Source organism: Drosophila novamexicana, unplaced genomic scaffold (assembly GCF_003285875.2).
Source record: "Drosophila novamexicana strain 15010-1031.04,08,12 unplaced genomic scaffold, DnovRS2.1 tig00000960-arrow-arrow-pilon, whole genome shotgun sequence".
Classification (NCBI taxonomy): domain Eukaryota; kingdom Metazoa; phylum Arthropoda; class Insecta; order Diptera; family Drosophilidae; genus Drosophila; species Drosophila novamexicana.
The window spans coordinates 2322481-2341553 of NW_020824833.1; the positions used below are offsets into that span (position 1 = coordinate 2322481).

At 45.8% G+C, this 19073-nt stretch overlaps 2 protein-coding genes across 3 annotated transcripts in view; both read right to left on the reverse strand.

Moving 5' to 3' along the window:
* Nucleotides 1-4358: 4358 nt before the first annotated feature.
* Nucleotides 4359-12193, reverse strand: LOC115765240 (regulator of G-protein signaling 7). Of its 2 annotated transcripts, none has more exons than XM_030708698.1 (7): nucleotides 10044-12193; nucleotides 8676-8923; nucleotides 8420-8603; nucleotides 8073-8359; nucleotides 7894-8007; nucleotides 7689-7817; nucleotides 4359-7612 (listed from the first exon to the last, which is right to left on the reverse strand). In XM_030708698.1, exons 1-7 carry the CDS (start codon nucleotides 10863-10865, stop codon nucleotides 7285-7287), a joined length of 2112 nt encoding a protein of 703 aa, XP_030564558.1. In that variant the 5' UTR covers nucleotides 10866-12193; the 3' UTR covers nucleotides 4359-7284. The 2 variants fall into 2 exon arrangements, with proteins under 2 accessions (XP_030564558.1, XP_030564559.1); XM_030708699.1 differs by having other exon boundaries at nucleotides 7689-7814; nucleotides 10044-12191.
* Nucleotides 12194-13163: 970 nt separating this feature from the next.
* Nucleotides 13164-19073, reverse strand: part of LOC115765243 (histone-lysine N-methyltransferase 2D) — a 43144-nt gene continuing 37234 nt past the window's right edge. Inside the window, exons 3-5 of the mRNA XM_030708703.1 lie at nucleotides 17043-17617; nucleotides 14482-16064; nucleotides 13164-14412 (exon numbers count right to left, since the gene is read on the reverse strand). Of these exons, the coding sequence (XP_030564563.1) occupies nucleotides 13193-14412; nucleotides 14482-16064; nucleotides 17043-17617 (3378 nt within the window). The 3' untranslated portion in view covers nucleotides 13164-13192. The remainder of the gene's footprint in view (nucleotides 14413-14481; nucleotides 16065-17042; nucleotides 17618-19073) is intronic.

The following is a 19073-nucleotide window of genomic DNA, read 5'->3' on the forward strand; positions in this document are numbered from 1 at the left end:
TCGTGCGCTGCTTCTTTTTCGTTTTCGATTTTGTTTTCACATTTGCAGTTAGGAGAACACAATTAAAAAAAAAAAAACACAACACTTAAGAAAAATAATAACAAGAACCAATCGAAAACTTGGAACAGTTTTTTCAACGCAAAATTTTGCACGCGCGCTTTTTGCTGTTTTTGTTTTTGTTTTTTTATTGGCGAAATGTTTTGATTCTTTTGTGGTTTTTATTTAAATTGTTGTTGCTGTTGTTGTAGCTGTAGCTGAGATCGAGATCGTTGGCATATGTTCAGCGCCTGCGAATGCGCTTTGTGGCAAGTTGAATGCACTTTTTGGTAATCCCACGGATGCGTATGCGGATGTGATGTGCAGCGGCGTTTACCGTTAAGGTCTATCTGTGCTGGCTCTGCGTGTACTCGTATCGCTCCTGGTTGAGCCAGAGATTGTGATCCTCGCAGCCGCTCTCAAAAGCCACACGCCAGTGCACCATTACAGCTCTGCCTGCAATTGATTGCCCCTCGAGCTTCTTCTTCGTCTTCTTTTTCGTCTGGCTCTGGCTGCCGATAATGATAATGTTGTTTGTTTGGCGTTCTGTGCTCTTCCTCTGTCTTCTTCTTCCTCTTCTTCTTGTTGGCTATACAACTTTCCTTCAAGGTTGCTCTTGCTGCCTCTTGGGCCAGCTCAACTGCAACTTTTACCAGTTTGTGTGTCTGCCTGTTAAGGATCTACAGTGGGCTTTGAACTTTAGACCATGCCAACAACAACGGGAACGACAACGGGAACGGGAATGGGAACGGGAACGGGAACGGCACGACGTATACGTGACGGACCGGTCTTTGGGATGCGCTACGTAGAATGATACCGATACGAAGGCGAACTCTGTAGTTCGATCGAGTGCTTCTCGCCGGGGCGGGGCAGCTTTCAAATATTGCTGAACTGAACCGTTGGCGAGCAGCGTTGAGCAGCAACTGTTCGGACGAGTCGAACATTGTCGTTGAGGCTGCCGCTGCCGCTGCCGGCATCGTCGTTGGCGCTGACGTCGACGATCATCAAAGATGCCGCACAGTGGGCATGTTTAGTTATTTAATGCTGCAAAATAATCACAGCCGAAATATGTATATAATTGATCATGATTGGAAGACTTAACCGTGACGAGCATACGGCTATGCTCAATAATTACTTTTCGATCTAAATATAAATAAAATTGTTAAGATGTTAAGCAATAGTTTCCAGCTTTAGTCGTGTCTATGTCCTGATTGCATATGCTTTCATATTTTTATTTTTTTAATTTGAAAAAATGAATCTATTTAGTAAGTTGCATCCCAACAAAATGATCCAAGTTTAAACTGAATTAACAAATGCTCCATCACATTATTTACTATAGATTTTGATTTATCGTAACGCCATTCTGGCCCCACAGTACGTCGTCTGCGTAATCAGCTGATGAGCGCCTGAGCGATGTGCTCCCAGCCCCTCTCTTACGTTCTCACTCTCTTTCAGTATGTTGGCCTCTCCATATTCTTGCTGTTGTTGCTGCTGCTGCTGCTGGCAGGACAAGAGCACACATACATATGTGCATATTTCTCGCCGAGACACTGATAAGCGCCTTATCTGATTGCAAAGTGACACAATGAGGTGATGATTTTGATAAGGATGATGATACGCGAACACATTTACGATCGGATTACACTCTTCAACCTGAAACCGGGTACTGCGAAAATATATCTGTGTAAAATTGCGCACGTTTCGCCGAATTTCAGAAGCGTCATTTCAGCGTCATTAAATAAACAGAACTGGGAAATGCCGAAAGCAACAGACATTTCTCGCTGTGTAGACGATCTCAATTTGAATGCATTTTTCCCATATATGTACATCGAATGTCCCATAAAGAAACTCCGAACATCAGCTTGTCCAACCGCTTTTCGCTCAGTGTTGATGCAAACGGGACAATGTGGAATGGCGTTCGCGTAAGCCCGGTATAATCCCTGTTTTGGACACGATAATACTCTGTCAGATTGTAAAGATACCGCGCGCCATGCGCACTTCGGCAGCACTTTTAATAGTTCAACAGAACTGTGCTAAGCTCCAAGTAAATAAATACGTGCAAATCATAACTGTGTGTACGCAAAAGTTTTGATTCGAGCTAATCAGTAAAAGCCCAGCCCAATGATGCATGCAGGTCCGGAGAAAAGCTTAAGATTGTGGAAAACGATTCGGGTTTCCTTTTTAGGAAAAAGCTTACCCTTAGAACTGCACTTTCAACCCTTCACACCTTTGGCTTTAAACACGCCTCACGAAATCAGTTTCACTATTAACCTATTAAGACCCAATGCAAATATTGTTACTATATGCTATATATATGTATATGTACAGATAGACAGATGTACTATATATATATATATATATATATTCTAATCACAATTCAGATTGCGTCATGCAGCTTTTAGTCATGTGATTTGAGAGCAAAGCATCGAAAAGTTCTAAAAAGAAAAAAAAAAGTATATATGTACACATGTAAAGGTACACTCGGGTTATCGAACCTTGTATACCCTAGCAGATATATTTTATACTTAATAACAATTATTGGATTTTTATCTGCATATCATAAAAACACTTATCGGCTCGTTATCGTGCTTTCAAATTCCTGAATTGTTGTTGGCAATTTGTTCATTGGCACGGAGATATGTAAATATATGTAAATGCTTTTGTGGACATTTTTATGAACTATTAAGATGTTAAGATACTATTTTAAGGATATGCAATTGACTTGCCTCACATACATACATACATATGCTATGTCACACTCAGAGTTGCATTTCATTTGAACCGGTTAGTAATTTTGGTTAGAGTTCCGATAAATCCCACTGCTTGAACGTAAGTTCACCGGACACAGAGCACAATGGCCTAGACCACGCTATATTTGCTTTGGTTGAACCACTTTTAAAGAAAACGAAGGTTCAAAAGTTTGGCAGCCCTGCTGTGGCCACATACTATACAAAAGCTAAGATACATAGTTCAGGCTGATATGGATTTCTATGCGCACACCTGGCTACAAGTTGGTACTTCGTTCCCGGATTTGAAGTGTGCGTAATATTACCGTTGCTTTCTACATGCAGTGCAATGACTCGCTAAAGATCAACGATTTCTAGGGAATTTCATAGGCCCGACCACCCCCAACAATGGGCAGCCCTTGGGTTTGAGCTCGTATGCAAACTGAATTTTTGTGGTGTTTTTTTTTTTATAGCAAAAACGTGATCGAAGCCACTCTGGCAGCTAGTTGTGAGAGCTCGATCTGGGCTCTGGTACTCAGTGTCCAAAGTGCTATTGACCAAAAGCGTCTGCTTCTATTGACAAGCAGCCACAATTGTGGCTCATCTCGCAGCGGTTGCCCATTCGCAGTTGGTGTCACGTCTGCCTGAACGCCTTATCAGAGCCAGCGGCAGTCGCGGCTCAGTGGGGCCGTCTTCATCTGGTTAAGTAGCTGGCAACTGGCTTACGAGCCCTGCATCAATTAGATAACTGGGCAAGCTGGAGCCGTGCGCAGATAACTTGGCCAAAATTTATAGGCATTGATAAGACTTTGAACTTTATGGGCCAGCTCTGCGACGGGAAGTGCTTAGAAGCAGCATTGTCATCACTGCCGCCTCGTTATCAATCGGTATTAGGCTTATCTATTGCTAGGTAAACAACACAACCAGACAACAACAGATATGAGTCCAACGATGCTCCGAGCACGAAATCAACTCAGATGCTGGCTGCCAATGCGGGGCCGTGAGCAAAAACTGGAGAGTCTCGAGCACTTTGGGCTAATGAGAAAGGATCTCGCCATGTTTAGCAGAACCAACCAATTTTTAACTTACTCCTTAGGCTAAAAACTCACATGGAGCAAAGAACTTTTATTTCAGATTTTTTGCTGTTTCCAGCAGTTTTATAGAGAATAATCGATTATCCCTATGAGAGGCTGGTTGATGCCAATATGACTATTAACTTAATTAAACTATTGAATATTTCCGTTTACCGAATATTTATTCTTCAAAAACCGAATTTATCTCCAAGTATATTGCAAGGTCGCTGATGTTAGCTTCCAGCTAAGTTTTAACAGGCAGTCTTCAGTGTTTATCGATAGTCGTTGCTCTCTTCTGCCAAGAGAGAGAGAGAGAGAGAGAGAGAGAGAGAGAGAGAGAGAGGAGAGAGAGAGAGAGAGGAGAGAGAGAGAGAGAGAGAGAGAGAGAGAGAGAGAGAGAGAGAGAGAGTGAGAGAGAGAGAGAGAGAGAAAGAGAGAGAGCGAGAGAGGAGGCATCGCTGAAAGAGAGTTAACATCCGCATATGTAAACCACAAATTTGTTTGTAGTTGGCGTCACAATTCAATTTGTTTAAATTGTGCCTTTATTTATTTAGTGTTTTGTTAAACAATTTACAATAAACGCGGCTGCTTCCCGTTATTTTGCTAGCCTAAAAAGTCGCGATATACGAGTACACCCCAAATCGAAGGGCAATAGATTCTAGAAACTAGAAGCTGCTATCCTGCGATCCTGCGATCCAGCGATTGCTCTGCTCAAATACATAGATAAGTGCAATACATTTAGCTATGCTTAGCACGACTGATTTCTATACCCTTCTAGAGGGTACATTAATTTCTTTTTTAATTGTCTGTTATGGCTGCTGTTAGTTATTTGTGCATTCGCTTTGGCATTTGCGCTCACCCGACATTTATGACTACTTTGGGCTTACATAGGGGCAAGTAAATGTAAGTAAATCAATGAATATACAATTAACAGCGAATTAATACAAAACTTCAAATTGCTTTAGTAGTTTTTTTTTTTGTTGTTTTTAGTTATTTTTTGTATAGTTTTTTCTAACGTTCTCGCGCATGTGGTTCAAGTAGTTACGCGTATTTACCTTTATAATTCCTAGCTTTTCGGCTTATTTGTATTTGAGTGAACGGTGGGCAATAAAGGAAACAATAAAAGAGAGTGTCAATAGTGTAGCAACATTTTTCATTTGAGAATGCAAATCAGCACAAATAACAACATAAATAACATAGATCATGTAATTAAAAGCCAAATCCAACAACATTAAACTTTTATATTGTTTGTATCTAGTTTTACTTGACTTTTATTGGCGGCTATGCTCTTTAAGTTTTTACTTCTAATGTACGCTTTTTCATTTTTTTTTTGTTTTCTTTTTTGTTTTGTGTAACTTTTTGAAATTGATTTAAATTTGACTACCGACACACAGATGCACATTGAGATTGTACTTGAATACAATATGATATAATTAATAATTATTTGGTTGCTGCTTTTGTATTTGTTTAAAATTAGACACCGTTTACAATTACAAACATACAATAAATACAATACAATTACATACACAACGAATTTTGGGTTTTCTCTCTACCGATTTATAATTTATAATTGCCGCCTACAAGTATGCAACATTTTGTGTATTTTCTCGCCTCTGCTCTTTTCTAGTCTGGTGCACAGAGGCGATTGTGTGCTTGTGTGTGTGTGTGTGTGTGTGTGTGTGTGCGTGCGCGACGTATGTGTTCTGTGTATACTTGATTCGCTACAAGTAGCTCTAAATCTGATTTCTACTCCGACTTGCTCGGCGCGCTATGTTATTACATATGTAATATATATACTATTCTAAGTATTACATATGCATGTATGCTGTTATGTATGCATGTGCTTGTGTGTATCTGATTAGAGGTTGACGCTTTTCTCTAGCTCAGGCGTGGGCGTGGCGCAGTTTACATCGATCGAAGCTGTCGAAATAAGCGATTGAGATGGCGTTACATTGATTGTTTGCCCTACCATCAAGCATGTAGCTCAGATACGCTGAGCCTCTGGTAACTATGCCGATTGTTACCTGCCCTCTCTTTCTTTCCTTCTCTCTTTCTTTTTACACGTCATTTTGTCTCGCTTACCAATTCCCCTTTGTCCCCTATTTGTCTATCTAGCGTATGTAAAGCTCTCTTTAGTAAGTGTCCTTATCTTTTTTAATATTGCATCTATCTCTCTCTCTCTCTCTCTCTTTCTCTCTCCCTCTTGGGTCTAGCCTCTCGCTCTAACTGCCGCTCTCTACACTCAAAATTGTATCTTAAAAGCAACTGATCTCACAAGCACACACACATACATACACATGCACACAACACACGATGCACGCAGAGGCGCTCGAAAATATGAAAATGCCATTTTTGGCTTCTTTTGGATTACATAACATTTTAGAATTTCTTTAAGCTTTTAGTTTTTGTTGCGTTTGGCGATAAGGGAACATAAAGGAACGCATTGCGAGAAGAGCTGTATGTCTGTCAATGGGACTTAAGAGAGAGCGAGTACTTAGTCAATAACTAGCGAGTATAAAAAAAAAAACGCGTAGCGTGTTTGTTCTATGACTTGAATTGATTGATTCGATTGTACAGTTAGATTGACTTCTCAAATGCTGAACGCTGATAGCTTTGTAACATGCTAATACAAGTATAAGTTTAAGTATAAGTATAGGTATAAGTATAAGTTTAAATATAAGTATAAGTACTCGGTATGTACTCGGTTCTCAGTGGTAGTTGGTTTTGTTTATATTATGTTTTGTTTTGTTTCGTTTTGTTTTTGTTTTAGTTTTAGTTTTATTGTTTTATGCTAATTACCTTAGTGATTATTTTTATGTATGTATGTTTGTTTGTTTCGATTTGGTGTTATTGGTTACATTTTGACAATTGCGTAGTATGGCTGTTTATTTGTTTACTTGTTTATTTGATCGATTCATCTAGGATGCAGCATCCTGCGATGCACCCTTTCGCGACGGTTATTTAATTTGTAATCTAACTTTCGCTGCTGCTTTCTATTTCGAAAAGCACGTGGCAGTTTATTCAGTGGTGTTTTCGTTTCGATAAGATTTAAGACAAAGGACGAGAGTTTCGAATTGGATTCGATGAAGGTAAGCATCAAAGGAAGGGGCTAGGAATGGTCCTGGGTCCTGCGTTCTGGGTTCTGTGTTCTGGGCATTAGGAGTACGTATCGTTGCACGGGCGACACTTCAATTTAACGGTTAACAAAACGACGTTAAGAACACACGCGACCTAGTGGCAATAGGCAGGCTATTATTTAATAATAAGTAACAACGTTTAATATACATCAAAGTATGCGTCCAAACACGAGCACTACAGTATAACACACACATAACTTCCATCCGACTGTCGTCCGTCCTGGCACCAACCGCCATCCAAGAATTAACACACAAAAAGTCGGCTCAGCCCGCGCCAAAGCCGAACGCCGCGACAGGCAATTCACGCATATCTCAACGTTTTACGCCAAAGAGATTGGGTATTGACTTGATCTTTTTGCGGGAGCAGTTGACGTAATCCTTGTACATGTCGGAGCGCAGATAGCGCGAGTACGAATCGCTCTTCATCAGATGATACACATGCGAGGCGGCCACATCGAAGCACCAGCGATTCGGACCATTGGGCGAATTGACGGCTTCGCGGGCCAACTCCACGGATTTGGAGTCCACGTTGACCGGACAGGGCGCATCGGGTGCGAGGAACTCTTGCCAAATCTTGTGTATGGCCTCCTTGATTTCGGACTGTGGCAACGCCTTCATCTCTTGCACCGATTCCCAGAACCTGATCAAGATTACAATTACAAAAGAAACAACATCATTAACTCCGATGCGTGAGTGTTGTGAATTGTGTAGCTCACTTGAGATTCTCGCCACTGTACTCCTTTTCCAGAAACTTGGTAAACTGATCGCGTCCAATACCATCGTTAAGCAGCTCGCGCAGGCTAAATGCCCATCTCTTGACCCGACGCACAGGAACATCTTTGCTGCTTGGAGAGACAGAGAGACAGGGCTCAATGTTAATTCGACTGGCCATATCTTGGGGGCCCTGATGCTGACGCTTACCTATTCTTTTCGGTATCCCACATCTCGGTGCTGTCCGTTTGCCAGGGATTGGGTAGCTCCGGCGAGGTTAAAAAGTAATCGAACTCATTGTACTGATCGTAGTAGGCAACCAAACTGCAGTAAGGAACAAAGCTAAAGAAGTGCCAACCGGCGTTGGTCGAGCTACTGGCTATACTCACGCTTCGGCCGCCTTGGACACTTTGATTGTGCGCCGTTCGAGCTTCTGTTTGCGCAGCGTAATGATGCGCGTTAGCTGCTCGACGGGATTTTTAGCCACAGAAGCGCCAGCGGATCCGGTTCCATGACTAGAGCCGCCGCGTCGATACGCCTTCTTGATATCTATCTCGGTGGTATTGACACAGCCCGGCATTGGCCGATGCACATCCCAAAAGGCGCGCTCTTGCGAATCCAGTACCTTGCGCTCCAGTTTGTCGCGCTTCTTAGCCACCTTGCTCTGTGACTCGGCCTGGCAGTTGCAAATAGAATATGGGAATGAGCTCAACATTGGATTAGCCATTTGACCTACCTGCATAAATATGAATTCCCATTTGCGTGAGAACATCTTCTGCAGCTTGGCCAGGTTCTCGGCCTCGTAGTCCGCCAACTCCAAACGCGTCTTGTTTTGCATGGTACGTTTGCACAGATACACCGCATAGTCGGTGTTCTCCGGCTCCCAGCAGTTCGATGGCCAGAAATATGGCGTCTGGAATCTAAAGCCACAACCAAAGATCGACATTGGATGTCATTTGTCTAGCGCCTCAAAGTATGCAGTGCTTACTCACCTGTAGAAAGTGCCATCGTTTTTCACGGTCAGCGCATGATCATCAATGGGAAAAATGTAGCCATGTGAGCTAAGCAAATGGGCAAAGTGCAGCGCCTCCGTCACGTCCTCCACATCGAAGTTCTTCAGTATCCAGGCAACCAGATCGGCTCCGGTAAATACCGATGGCACCTTGCTCATAAACGCCTTAACCGTGCGCACAGCCACACCGCCCGTCTCCGCCTGCATTTTCTCAATGATGGCCTCCATCTGGAATTGTACACAAATATTTGCCCCATTAGATACTTATGTTCTACAAGACCAAGGAAAGAAATGCGGAAATGTCGCCGAACATAACATGGTTTCATCATGTTAAATTTAAATTTAACATAACTGTTGCGTGCATAAATTTAACATAACAGCCATAATACTGTTAATAGCATTTCCAAATGTAATGTGTATGTAGTAACATAATGTTATTCTGTTAACATTAGATCATTGTGAACTATTTGATTTTGTATTGGGCATTACAGTTTTCTTAGAAAATGAAACCTGGTGACGAATGTATATTTCTGATTAGAAGGCTGAGCTTAATTGATAAATCGTGTCAAAGATTTTATGGAAACGGTACTAAAACTTGACATAGAATATGTTATCCGAGCAATTGACTGTTCTCTTTTATTTAAGTTATAGATAAAGCTTTAGTTTATGAACTATTCAACTTCAACTGGACAATACTAGGTCCATACCATACTATACATTTTTTGATAAACCGAAAAGTTGTAAGCTTCTATATGATTTCAAAGGATCGCGTTATATCCCATAGGAGCCATCTGATATCTGAATAGTCCGATTTGATACGGTTTTGTAGATAAAGGAATATTGATGCTCTTAAGAACTCATTTTGGAGAAGATAGGCATATATATCGTAGTCCGATGTCGATAAGAAGCATTATTCAACTAAGTATGTTCATGATTTGATTTTTTGATTTGATTTTGATTTGATTTTGCCTATAATAATTGAATTTTCGATCGATTTTTCCTATAGCAGCTATATAGTATGGTGATCCAACAAGGCTGATGCAAGGTTTCATGGCGAACACATTAAAACAGAGCCTAGCTTGGATATCAGCAAACAGATGGAGACTGATTATGATAATGTGTATATACATATGTACATCATGGGGTCGGGCACGTCTCCTTTGAATTGTTCAATCAAATTTAGAACAATTCTTAGAATAATACGATTTCTATTTTAAGAATCCATGCAAATGTTTATGTAGTTTTCCAAATATCTGGCGTATTCCCAGAACTGGAACGCTAATATTTCGTAAGGGCTGATGTTTACCAACTAGATCTATAATAGTATGCCTTTTAGTAGAGTACGCACCTTTTTATAGACCAGTATATTGGGCGCATCTTCGTTCTTGTTGCCCCGCTGATGCTGATGCGGCTGCTGCGGCACGGACGGCGCTGGCGGTGGCTGCGGCTGTGCCGACTGTGACTGCGATGGGGCTGGCGACTGCGACTGCGACGGCGACGGCGACTGCGACGGCGAAGATGACGGCGAGGAATGATGATGATGGTGATGATGATTGCTGCCCACGCTGAGCAGGCCACTTGACTTGGGCGCAGATGTGCCGCTGCAACTCGGCGCCGTTGCATCCCGGATGCTCACCGTCTTGCTGGACAGCGGCGGCGTTGCAGCTGCCACAGTGGTTATGCAGTTGTGGCTGCTGCTGCAGCTGCTGCCGCTGCCGCTGCTAACCGTGGCCGCGACGCTGACTGTTATCGTGGTGCTGGTCGCCTCGCTGCTGCTGTACGCATTGCCACTGTCCGGCTGTTCAGGTTCTGCCTCAGTGGTAGCTAGAGGTGCACATGGAGATTCGGATGCGGATGCGGATAAGGCTGCGGCTGCGGCTGCGGATGTAGTTGCCATTACTGTTGCCGTTGCCGTTGGAGCTGCCGTTGATGTTGCAGTTGGTGTTGCAGGAGCATTGTTGTTGCCATTTGGCGCTGACGCTGGCGTTACCGTAGATATTGACGCTGGACTGTTATCCGTTACCCCTGTTGCCGCTTCGGATGCTGCTTCTGGCGAAGGTGTTGGCGTCGCTGTCGCTGCTGGCGTCTTGGGCGCGCTGCTCATGGCCAGCGCATTGGTTGCTTGCGTGCTACTCTGTGTTTTGTCCGCCTCCGAGTTCATTGTTACCATTGTACACCTGCCGCTGCTGGTTTCGGCGCTTCTTCAAGCTATTTATAGGCAGTCTCAGGTGCTATTTTGGCCCTGCTGCCCGTTATGCCGTTATGCTTATGTGTATCCTTTTGCGTGCGTTATCGACCCTACTCTGTGCCTCTTCGCGTCCGTGTAAGCGTTGTCTGCGTGTGTGTGTGTGTGCGTGTGTGTGCGTGTTTATATGTGTGTATGCTGTATACCGACAGCGCCAGGCAAAATGGTGCAGCTCCACTCGAAATAGATTTCAATTGCGTTTCGTCATTTATCCAGCTCCATATTTTTGCATCGCTCGCCGCACTTGTCTTCTGCTCGGCGGGGGCGCCACTTCAGCCACTTTTGCCTTTTTGCAACGTTTGCGCTTTTCGCTGCCGCTTGCTATCACAATTTTCGCTTGCATAAAAAAAGCGCAGCTGAAGCGCTCAACGCGCGCACATACATACAAACGCACGCACGCACTCACACACACACACGCACGCACACACACACACGCACCCGCACGCAGGCCACGTACACGTATACGCACTAACACAGACGCTCTTTGACACTCCTGAGCAAAGCAAGTGCGCAATTTTTACGTTCAATAACTTTTCAAATGAATTATTTAGTATTGCATACACCGAAAATTGTTATAAATTTCAGTTTTGCTCCTTTTGCTCGAGTCTCTGGCTGCTGCTGCTGCTGGTGCTGCTATTGCTACTGAAACTGACTCTGCTGTTGCTGCTGTTGCTTCTTCTTCTGCCTTGACTTTAGCTGCTTCCTCTTTTTGGCGTTAGCCTGTAATCATTTTACTGCTGCCAGGAGGGGGCGCACGGTGGGCAGGGTAGGCCAAAGTCAATTCAAGTGCCTCTGCGTACGTCGTGTGCGTCGTTCACGTTCTCGTCGCGGCTTCGTGCCTTATTATGAGGCGCTTCCTGTAGTCGATTGGCTGTTGCAATCGATTTTTGTTTGCCCAACCTCCTACCACCTACCTCACAAATACACACACACACACACACACGCGCGCATACAACACATGCACATACAACACAGGCACGCACCAACATACACCCACATAAGCACGCCCACACACAATGACGCGAGTGGGCTCTCCTTCTCTCTAACTCTCTTTTTGTCGCTCACGCTCTCTCTCTGTTCTTATTGCTCAGCAACAGCTGTTGTCAGTGCGCAAGGGCTGGTTGCTAAAAGCAATGCGTTGGCATGGTCACACCGGCAAATATGAATTTGTAATTGCTTTATTTAGATGAATACGATTTTCGGCTACGCTTATTTGTAAACAATTTTGTTATAGCTAACAAAAAAAAAAATGTACATACAAAATGTATAATATATGTATTTATATATATGCTGCCTATTATTGTTTTCTATATACGTTTTATTGATGGGGTTTCACTTGAAGCTCTGCCAGTTGCTCATGTGCTTCAAATGAATTTATAGTGAACTTATTATTATGGCTTTTATACAAATTTGCGTTTGAATTTTGCTGACAATTATATAACTTGAAAATCAACGTAGTTAATTATGGTTATTTGATAAGCTTATAAACAGGATAGTTTAAAACAGTATTCATGATTTTGTATGCATATTGCTGCACAATTTAGATGCTAAGTAAAACAACGGATCCCTTACGGTTCTGCTGCCCTTCTTTAAGACTAAGTTTTGCGTAGGCGTCCAAATAACGCGTTACTCGTTTATTTGGCGTACACAAATCGTACATGTCGTATCCTTAACGTATTTACACAAGCTTATCAATATGAATACGTTCGTATTCCGAAATGTATATGTATGTATGTATGTTTGTAGTTATGCTTTATATATTTATATATAAATATGCATGTATGTATGTAGCATACATAGCTTGTGCAGGCAATTTGGCCACATCAAAATAATGGTGCGTAATTCTTGTTCTTGTATTCGATTGGGCTGCAAAAGACAAACAAACGACAGATGTGACCAGAGCTGTATTCATAATAATTATAGTTGAGTAGAGGGTGGCTCGTTGCCAGGGCTGCAGACGCACCGAATGATTTGAATGAAATTACGGTAATTGCGAGAATTCCACTTGCCAAAGGGGATTCGTAGCATTGAAACATCCCATCTCTGTACACTTTCAGCGTCGTCTATAGTTTGTGGATTGACATTGACTATTTCATCTAAGCAGCTCCGTGGTCTGAGGATTTGCTTGGATTCGATTGCGGGATTGGCTCGGCTAACGGCTGTTCTTTAAGATCACATTTTGACACTGACATCGACGATTGTCGTTGGCTCCTATATCTCCTGTTTCGTTTCGTGCTCCTCTCCTTGCTCCTTTAGGCCTGCTCCTGCAGCTGAGCGCGCGACTGTCGCACCGGCCTGTCCGACCAGAGCGATGCCTGGCCGCCGTTCTGCGCCTGGTAGGACAGAGGCGGGGGCCCCAGTTGTGCCTGGGGCACCAGCTCCGCCTGCGGATTGAACTGATTGTTGCTGTTGTAGTTCACCAAAATGTCGCTGGCCAGGCTGTGGCCAATGTTGACGCCACGATCGGGATAATATTGCTGCTGTGGCTGCGGTTGCACTTGAATTTGTTGCTGCTGCTGCTGTTTGTTGCTCTGTCGCCAGTGCTTGTGCTGCTGAACGGGCAACAGGCGGTACAGGGGCTCCGATGCGGGCCCGCTCGGGTAGCTGGGCACAAAGTACGGCGGATACGAATGCTTGGCGCTGCCGTGGCGCAAACGCTTGAACTGCGGCGCTGGCGGCGGTGGCGGCGGTGGCGCTGCGGGACGCTGCCAGAACTGCAGCGGCGCGGGTGCCGGCGGACGCAGCTGGTATTTGGCCGGACGGGGCTGCAGCTGATTGTCCAGATAGGTGGGCGGCGTGCTGTAAACGCCCTGCTGTCCATCGTACGGCCCGGGCCCGGGCGCTGGCGAAGGCGACTGCAGCTGCAGCTGCAGCTGCTGCTTGCCCACCCGCAGTTGGCGCTGACGCTGCAACAGCAGAGAATCCGGCAGATATGAGTCCTGGTCCTGTGCCGGCTGTATGGTTGGCTCCAGTTGTAGCTGCAGCTGCTGATGCTTGCCCACTCGCAACTGGCGCTGGCGCTGCAGCTGTAGCTGCTGCTGGGGCTGCTGCTGCTGGGGCTGGGGCTGGGACTGGGGCTGGGGCTGATAGACTATTGCCTTGAAGGCATTCTGATCGTGCTCGTCGGCGCTGTAGTTGACCATGGGCAGAAAGGGTTGCCTGTCGAAGTCGGGCGGCTGGAAGCGGCCAGTTGCCGGCGGCGCGATCAGATTGCTTCTGATCAGTTGGCCCAGAGCCGCATCGTACTCCGAGTGTAGCTGGACACGTGGTTTGGGCGTAATGCTCACCACGGCGACATCGTTGACGGGACTCGGAGGGGATTTGTAATGCGGCCGCTTGGGCGGCTTGGTGCCCAGGAAGTCATTGATCACATTGGACTTGAGGGAGGATGGCTGCCGTTTGGCCTCAAAGTATTCATAGTAAATCGGATTTGATTTCGAGAGCGGTGCCTGCTCACGATCCCGATCCCGACCTCTCTCCCTCTCCCTCTCCCTCTCCCTTTCCCTGCTCCTCTCCCTCTCCCTATCTCCAGCGCTCAAGCTGCGTTCCGTGCTGCTCAAACTCGGCACAAAGACCAGCTGTGCGGCTGGCTGTGGCCGCGGCGTCGTCGCCTGATAGTTGACGGGATAAATGGGTATGGGCACAGCCACGGGCACTGGCACGCGCTCCACATACTTGTTGGGCTGACGCGGCGCGGGCGGCAGGTAGCCAATGGAATTGTACTTGACCGACAGCCGCGACGGTGGAGCTCGTGTGCTGCTTGTGCTTGTGGTGGTTGTGGTTGTGCTGCTGCTGGTGCTGGTGCTGGTGGTGGTGCTGCTGGTCGGAGTGGTGAAGGGACGTCGCGTTGTCGTCGACGTTGTCGTCTCCAGCAGACTAAAGTGATCCGGCGGCGGTGGCAGCACTATGCCCGGAACCAACGGACCCGGCGGCACCGGATTGGAATAGTTGCTCCTATACACAAAGTTGTACGCGGGCGGATAGTACAGCGAGGGATCGTCTTCGTCAAAGTCGCTGATGTTGCCGTGCAGGGCACCCGGACCGGAGGCATTGCCGTTACCGTGCAGGCCATTGATTATCCAGGGACCAAGCAGCGGAGTCCTTAGCACAGCATTGGGCGCCGGACTGGCAGGCGTATGGGCCGGCGTCTCGTTGTTGGAGAGCAGCCAGGGCGCATAGGGCGTCGGGTAGACGTAGCTGGGCTCCGGGTCAGCTGCCTTAGCCGACGCAATCGCTCCCGTCCGGGCAGCAGGATGCGACCCCGGGCCGTGGGCAGCTCCGTGGACTTGGCCGTGGGACGCGTGCTGACCCACAGCGGATAGCGTTGCATTGCCAGCTGTCGTATGGAAGCCCTCGATTTGATTATCTCGGATAAGCTGCAGTGGCCCATGCGGCTCGAGCTGCACGGGAAATGGAGGCGGCACCACGGGATTCGCTGGCAGCTTGATCTGTCGTGGCGGCGCATCGTAATCGTCAATGGCTGGCCAGGCATCAGCGCCGTCGCCATCGCCCTCGGCCTCATTCAGACCGCCGCCTTTGATGACCAGCAAATGATCCTCGGCCAGCCAAATGTCCTGCTCGCTGAGCCCACCGAAGTTGCGCTCATTGTCCAGTGGCACCTCCGAGTTGCGGGCATAGCTCAGCACGCCCGGACGCTTGGGCACGCGGCGAAAGAGCTCCTTCTCGATCAGACCGTACTTGCCATCGCGCACCTGATCCGCGAGCGTCTTCTTGGCATCCTCCTTGCTCTGCTTGCTCTGGCCTTTGGCGCTGGCTGCCTCCGCCTCCTCCTTGCCCGAGCCGGCACTCAACCGCAGTATGCCATTGTCCCAGTTGTCAAAGTCATCCGGTTCATTAAGCAGCGCCTCGTCATCGTCCTGGTCCCGCTCTGGCGCTGGCGATGGCGATGGCGACGGTCTGGCCAGGCGATAAGTGCTGCTCGCCTTGCGACGTGTTGTTCTCGTGCTTGGGCTTTTTGTTGTTGTTGTTGTTGCTGTTGTTGTGGTTGTTGTTGCTATTCCAATGCTCCTGCTGCTGTTGGCGCTCACCGCAGACACCTCATAGGTAGAGTGGCCCTGCGCGTTGTGAATGTGGCCAGCCACCAGGCGCTGGATCATGCGCGGCCTGCGAACGATAACAAGACACACAATTAGACGCCAGAGAAGAGGGGGAAGCTGCAACTGCAACTGCAACTGCGGCATGATGCATTAATCAATGGCGGCGCCCAAAATGGGCAGACGCCAAAAACTGCCGCCAAGAAAAAAACAGAAAAAAACAAAAAACACGGGAAAAAAACCAACTTCAAACTGGAAATAAACGCGTGACAGACACGAGCTGAAAATTAATTAAAACTATTCTGTTTACAACATTTACTTTCATTTTTCAGTTCCATAAATATTTTCTTTTTAACAAATTTTGAATCAATTTGCTTCAATCGAAATCAGACTAGACATAAAGATTCGCATTTTCATATATATATATGTATGTATATATATATGCATATATATTCAACTAGCCTTGCCAACGATCCGATCGGCTTCAGGCTCATTTTCAAAGATCTTTGTGTGTTTTCATTCTTCACACTTTTCGGAAAATCCACGCATCTGGGTGGAAAATGGTGTCAACAATTGTAAAAGCAAAGTTCTGGCTTCTAACTGATTTTCAAACTTTGTGAAAAAATCATGCTCGGAAAATGGTTGTACAAAGTTGTATAGGTAAATGTTTAAGTCTCGTTCAATCGACTTTGGGCTTATTTTCAAAGATCTAAAAACATGTCGAATCCAGCTCACAGCAATTTTAGAAAATTCACTTTCAATGTCGGAAATGCCTACTATTCAAAATGTCGCACGTTTTGTAGAAACCACCGCCTTCGGTGGAAAACGAAGGATTTCATTTGTATTAGTTAAAGTTAGTTTTGCTCAGCTATTCCTTAAATTCTCGATATTATAAACGAATGAATATCGGAGAAGAGCTACGTAAGTTAGTTTCCCAATTTGTGAGCTCCACTTAGAAGTTATGTCAGTTTAAAGGCGACTCGTAATTGTGTCGGGGATGCATCTGCAACAAGAAATAAATCAGGCTATACAAAGTAGAAAGACTCACGTTTTGAGGGCGCCGCTGCGCGACGAAGCATTGAAGACGGCGAGTGGATTGGAGGACGCCGATGACAACGCTTGATGTGACTGGAGCCTTTGGTTGCGGGCGTTTCCATCGCTCCCAGCGCTCCCAGCGCTGGCCTCGCGCTCGCCCAGCGTTGGCGTTGGCGTGTCGCGTGGCTGGCGGGCGGCTCTGATGCTGCCACGGTTGCTGCCGCTGGTGCGTACATAGCTGCCGGCAGATGCTGGCGCCGCAGTTGTCGTTGTTGTTGTTGCCGTTGTTGTTGTTGTTGCTGTGGTGAAACGACGTCGCTGCTGTCGCGGCGTCGCCGGCAGCGGCGTGGTGCTGCTGCCGCGGTAACCGTTGCCATCGTCAATGGACAGCGTTGTGGGCAGACGCCGCTGGCGTGGCGCGCGCAATGTGGGCGCCTGCGTGCTGGTCGTCGATGGGGCTGGCGCGCCGCCGGCTGCTCCTCTGCCACGCTGCACAGGCGAACGTGTGGCCGCTCCCTCTGCTGCCGCTGTAATCGCTGCCGCCGCCAGCAGCGTTATTACTATCAAGTGCAAGGTTAACGATGTCATCTGTGAGTACAAAGAAAGAGTCATAAATAATCGACACGCTAACGGTAATCGCAAGCACGCTACCCTGTAATTTTCGAGGCAAAGTGTTTCTTAAATCTATCGCCTGGCAGAGACTTTGCCGATACTTCAGTTTCAGTTCCTAACTCTTTTATACCCTGAACTCTTTTTATACCCCACAGGCAATAGGCGATAAATACGTTGTAAGAGAATTACGTTTAAAATAAGCGTGACTTAAGGTCACATCATTGGTCATAACATCCAAAGTCTAACTAGATCGAGCCCTCTTTTAATTAAGTTTAATGTTCCGTTTATCGTTTGAATGCATCGCCTTAAGTTTGGATTTGAAGCATGGTTCATCATAATTCTATGGGCTAACTTTATTCATTTAAAATTGATTGCAATTTATGTATTTTAATGCTCATTACGCTGAAACTGAAAATGTTCCAATACTTTATTTAAGTTTCAATTTAGCCACAAGCTATTTTGGCTTAAATCATTTTTGATATGCACTCGGCCGTGCTTGATTCGCCCTGGTATATGCTAAGTGCATCGAGTGCTGCATTTAACCAACGCGATATACCCACTTGTCCCCATATTGTACAGGGTACAACTAGGATTAGGTTGGCGGCAGTTGCATGCGCGTTCAGCTAACATTCTGCAGAGTCTGCTCGCTCCTCTCCTCTCCATTCCATTCCATTTCATTTCATTTCGTTCCATTTCATTCCATTTCATTCCAGTTCATTTCATTTCGTTCCATTTCATTCCATTTCATTTCATTTCATTTCATTTCATTCCATTTCATTTCATTCCAGTTCATTTCATTTCATTCCAGTTCATTTCATATCATTCCATTTCATTTCATTCCATTCCGTTTCATTACACGTAACCCAACACCAACCCGCGCATCTTTGATGTCGCTGCGCTTAAGTGCATCCTGCAAGATATTTGCTGGATTTGTTGTTGTTGTTGTTGTTGTTGTAGCAAGCTTTGCGCACGCGCCAAATTTCAGCTGGCAATTGGTGTGTTGTTATTGTCTGCTTTGGCTGTTTCTGCGCTCATGTTAATTAGCTTCGCTCAATTGATAAATGGCCAAAAGCGCGCCTGCTGCTGTTGCGGTTGTTTTCGATTGTTGCAGCTCTTTTTTTTTAAACTCCGCTCCGCCTCTCAGCCTCTCCGCCTCTCCTCCTCGCCGCTGTCGATGATTTGTGGGGGCGCATATTTCAGTTGCGTCTCAGTTTTGGGCTGCGATGCGGCGATGAAGCTCCATTGAGCACACTGACTGCAATTGATATTGTATTCAATTGAAGACCTGTTTTGGTATTTATTTACGCTTTTCTTGTACCTTGTTGTGGGATCTATTGTTTGCAGCTTTAACTAGCGCAAGCATAAATGCGCAAGAATATCTGTTTAGTTATATCCCAATTCCAGTTGCAAATCTGGTAAAATTTGATCAAAT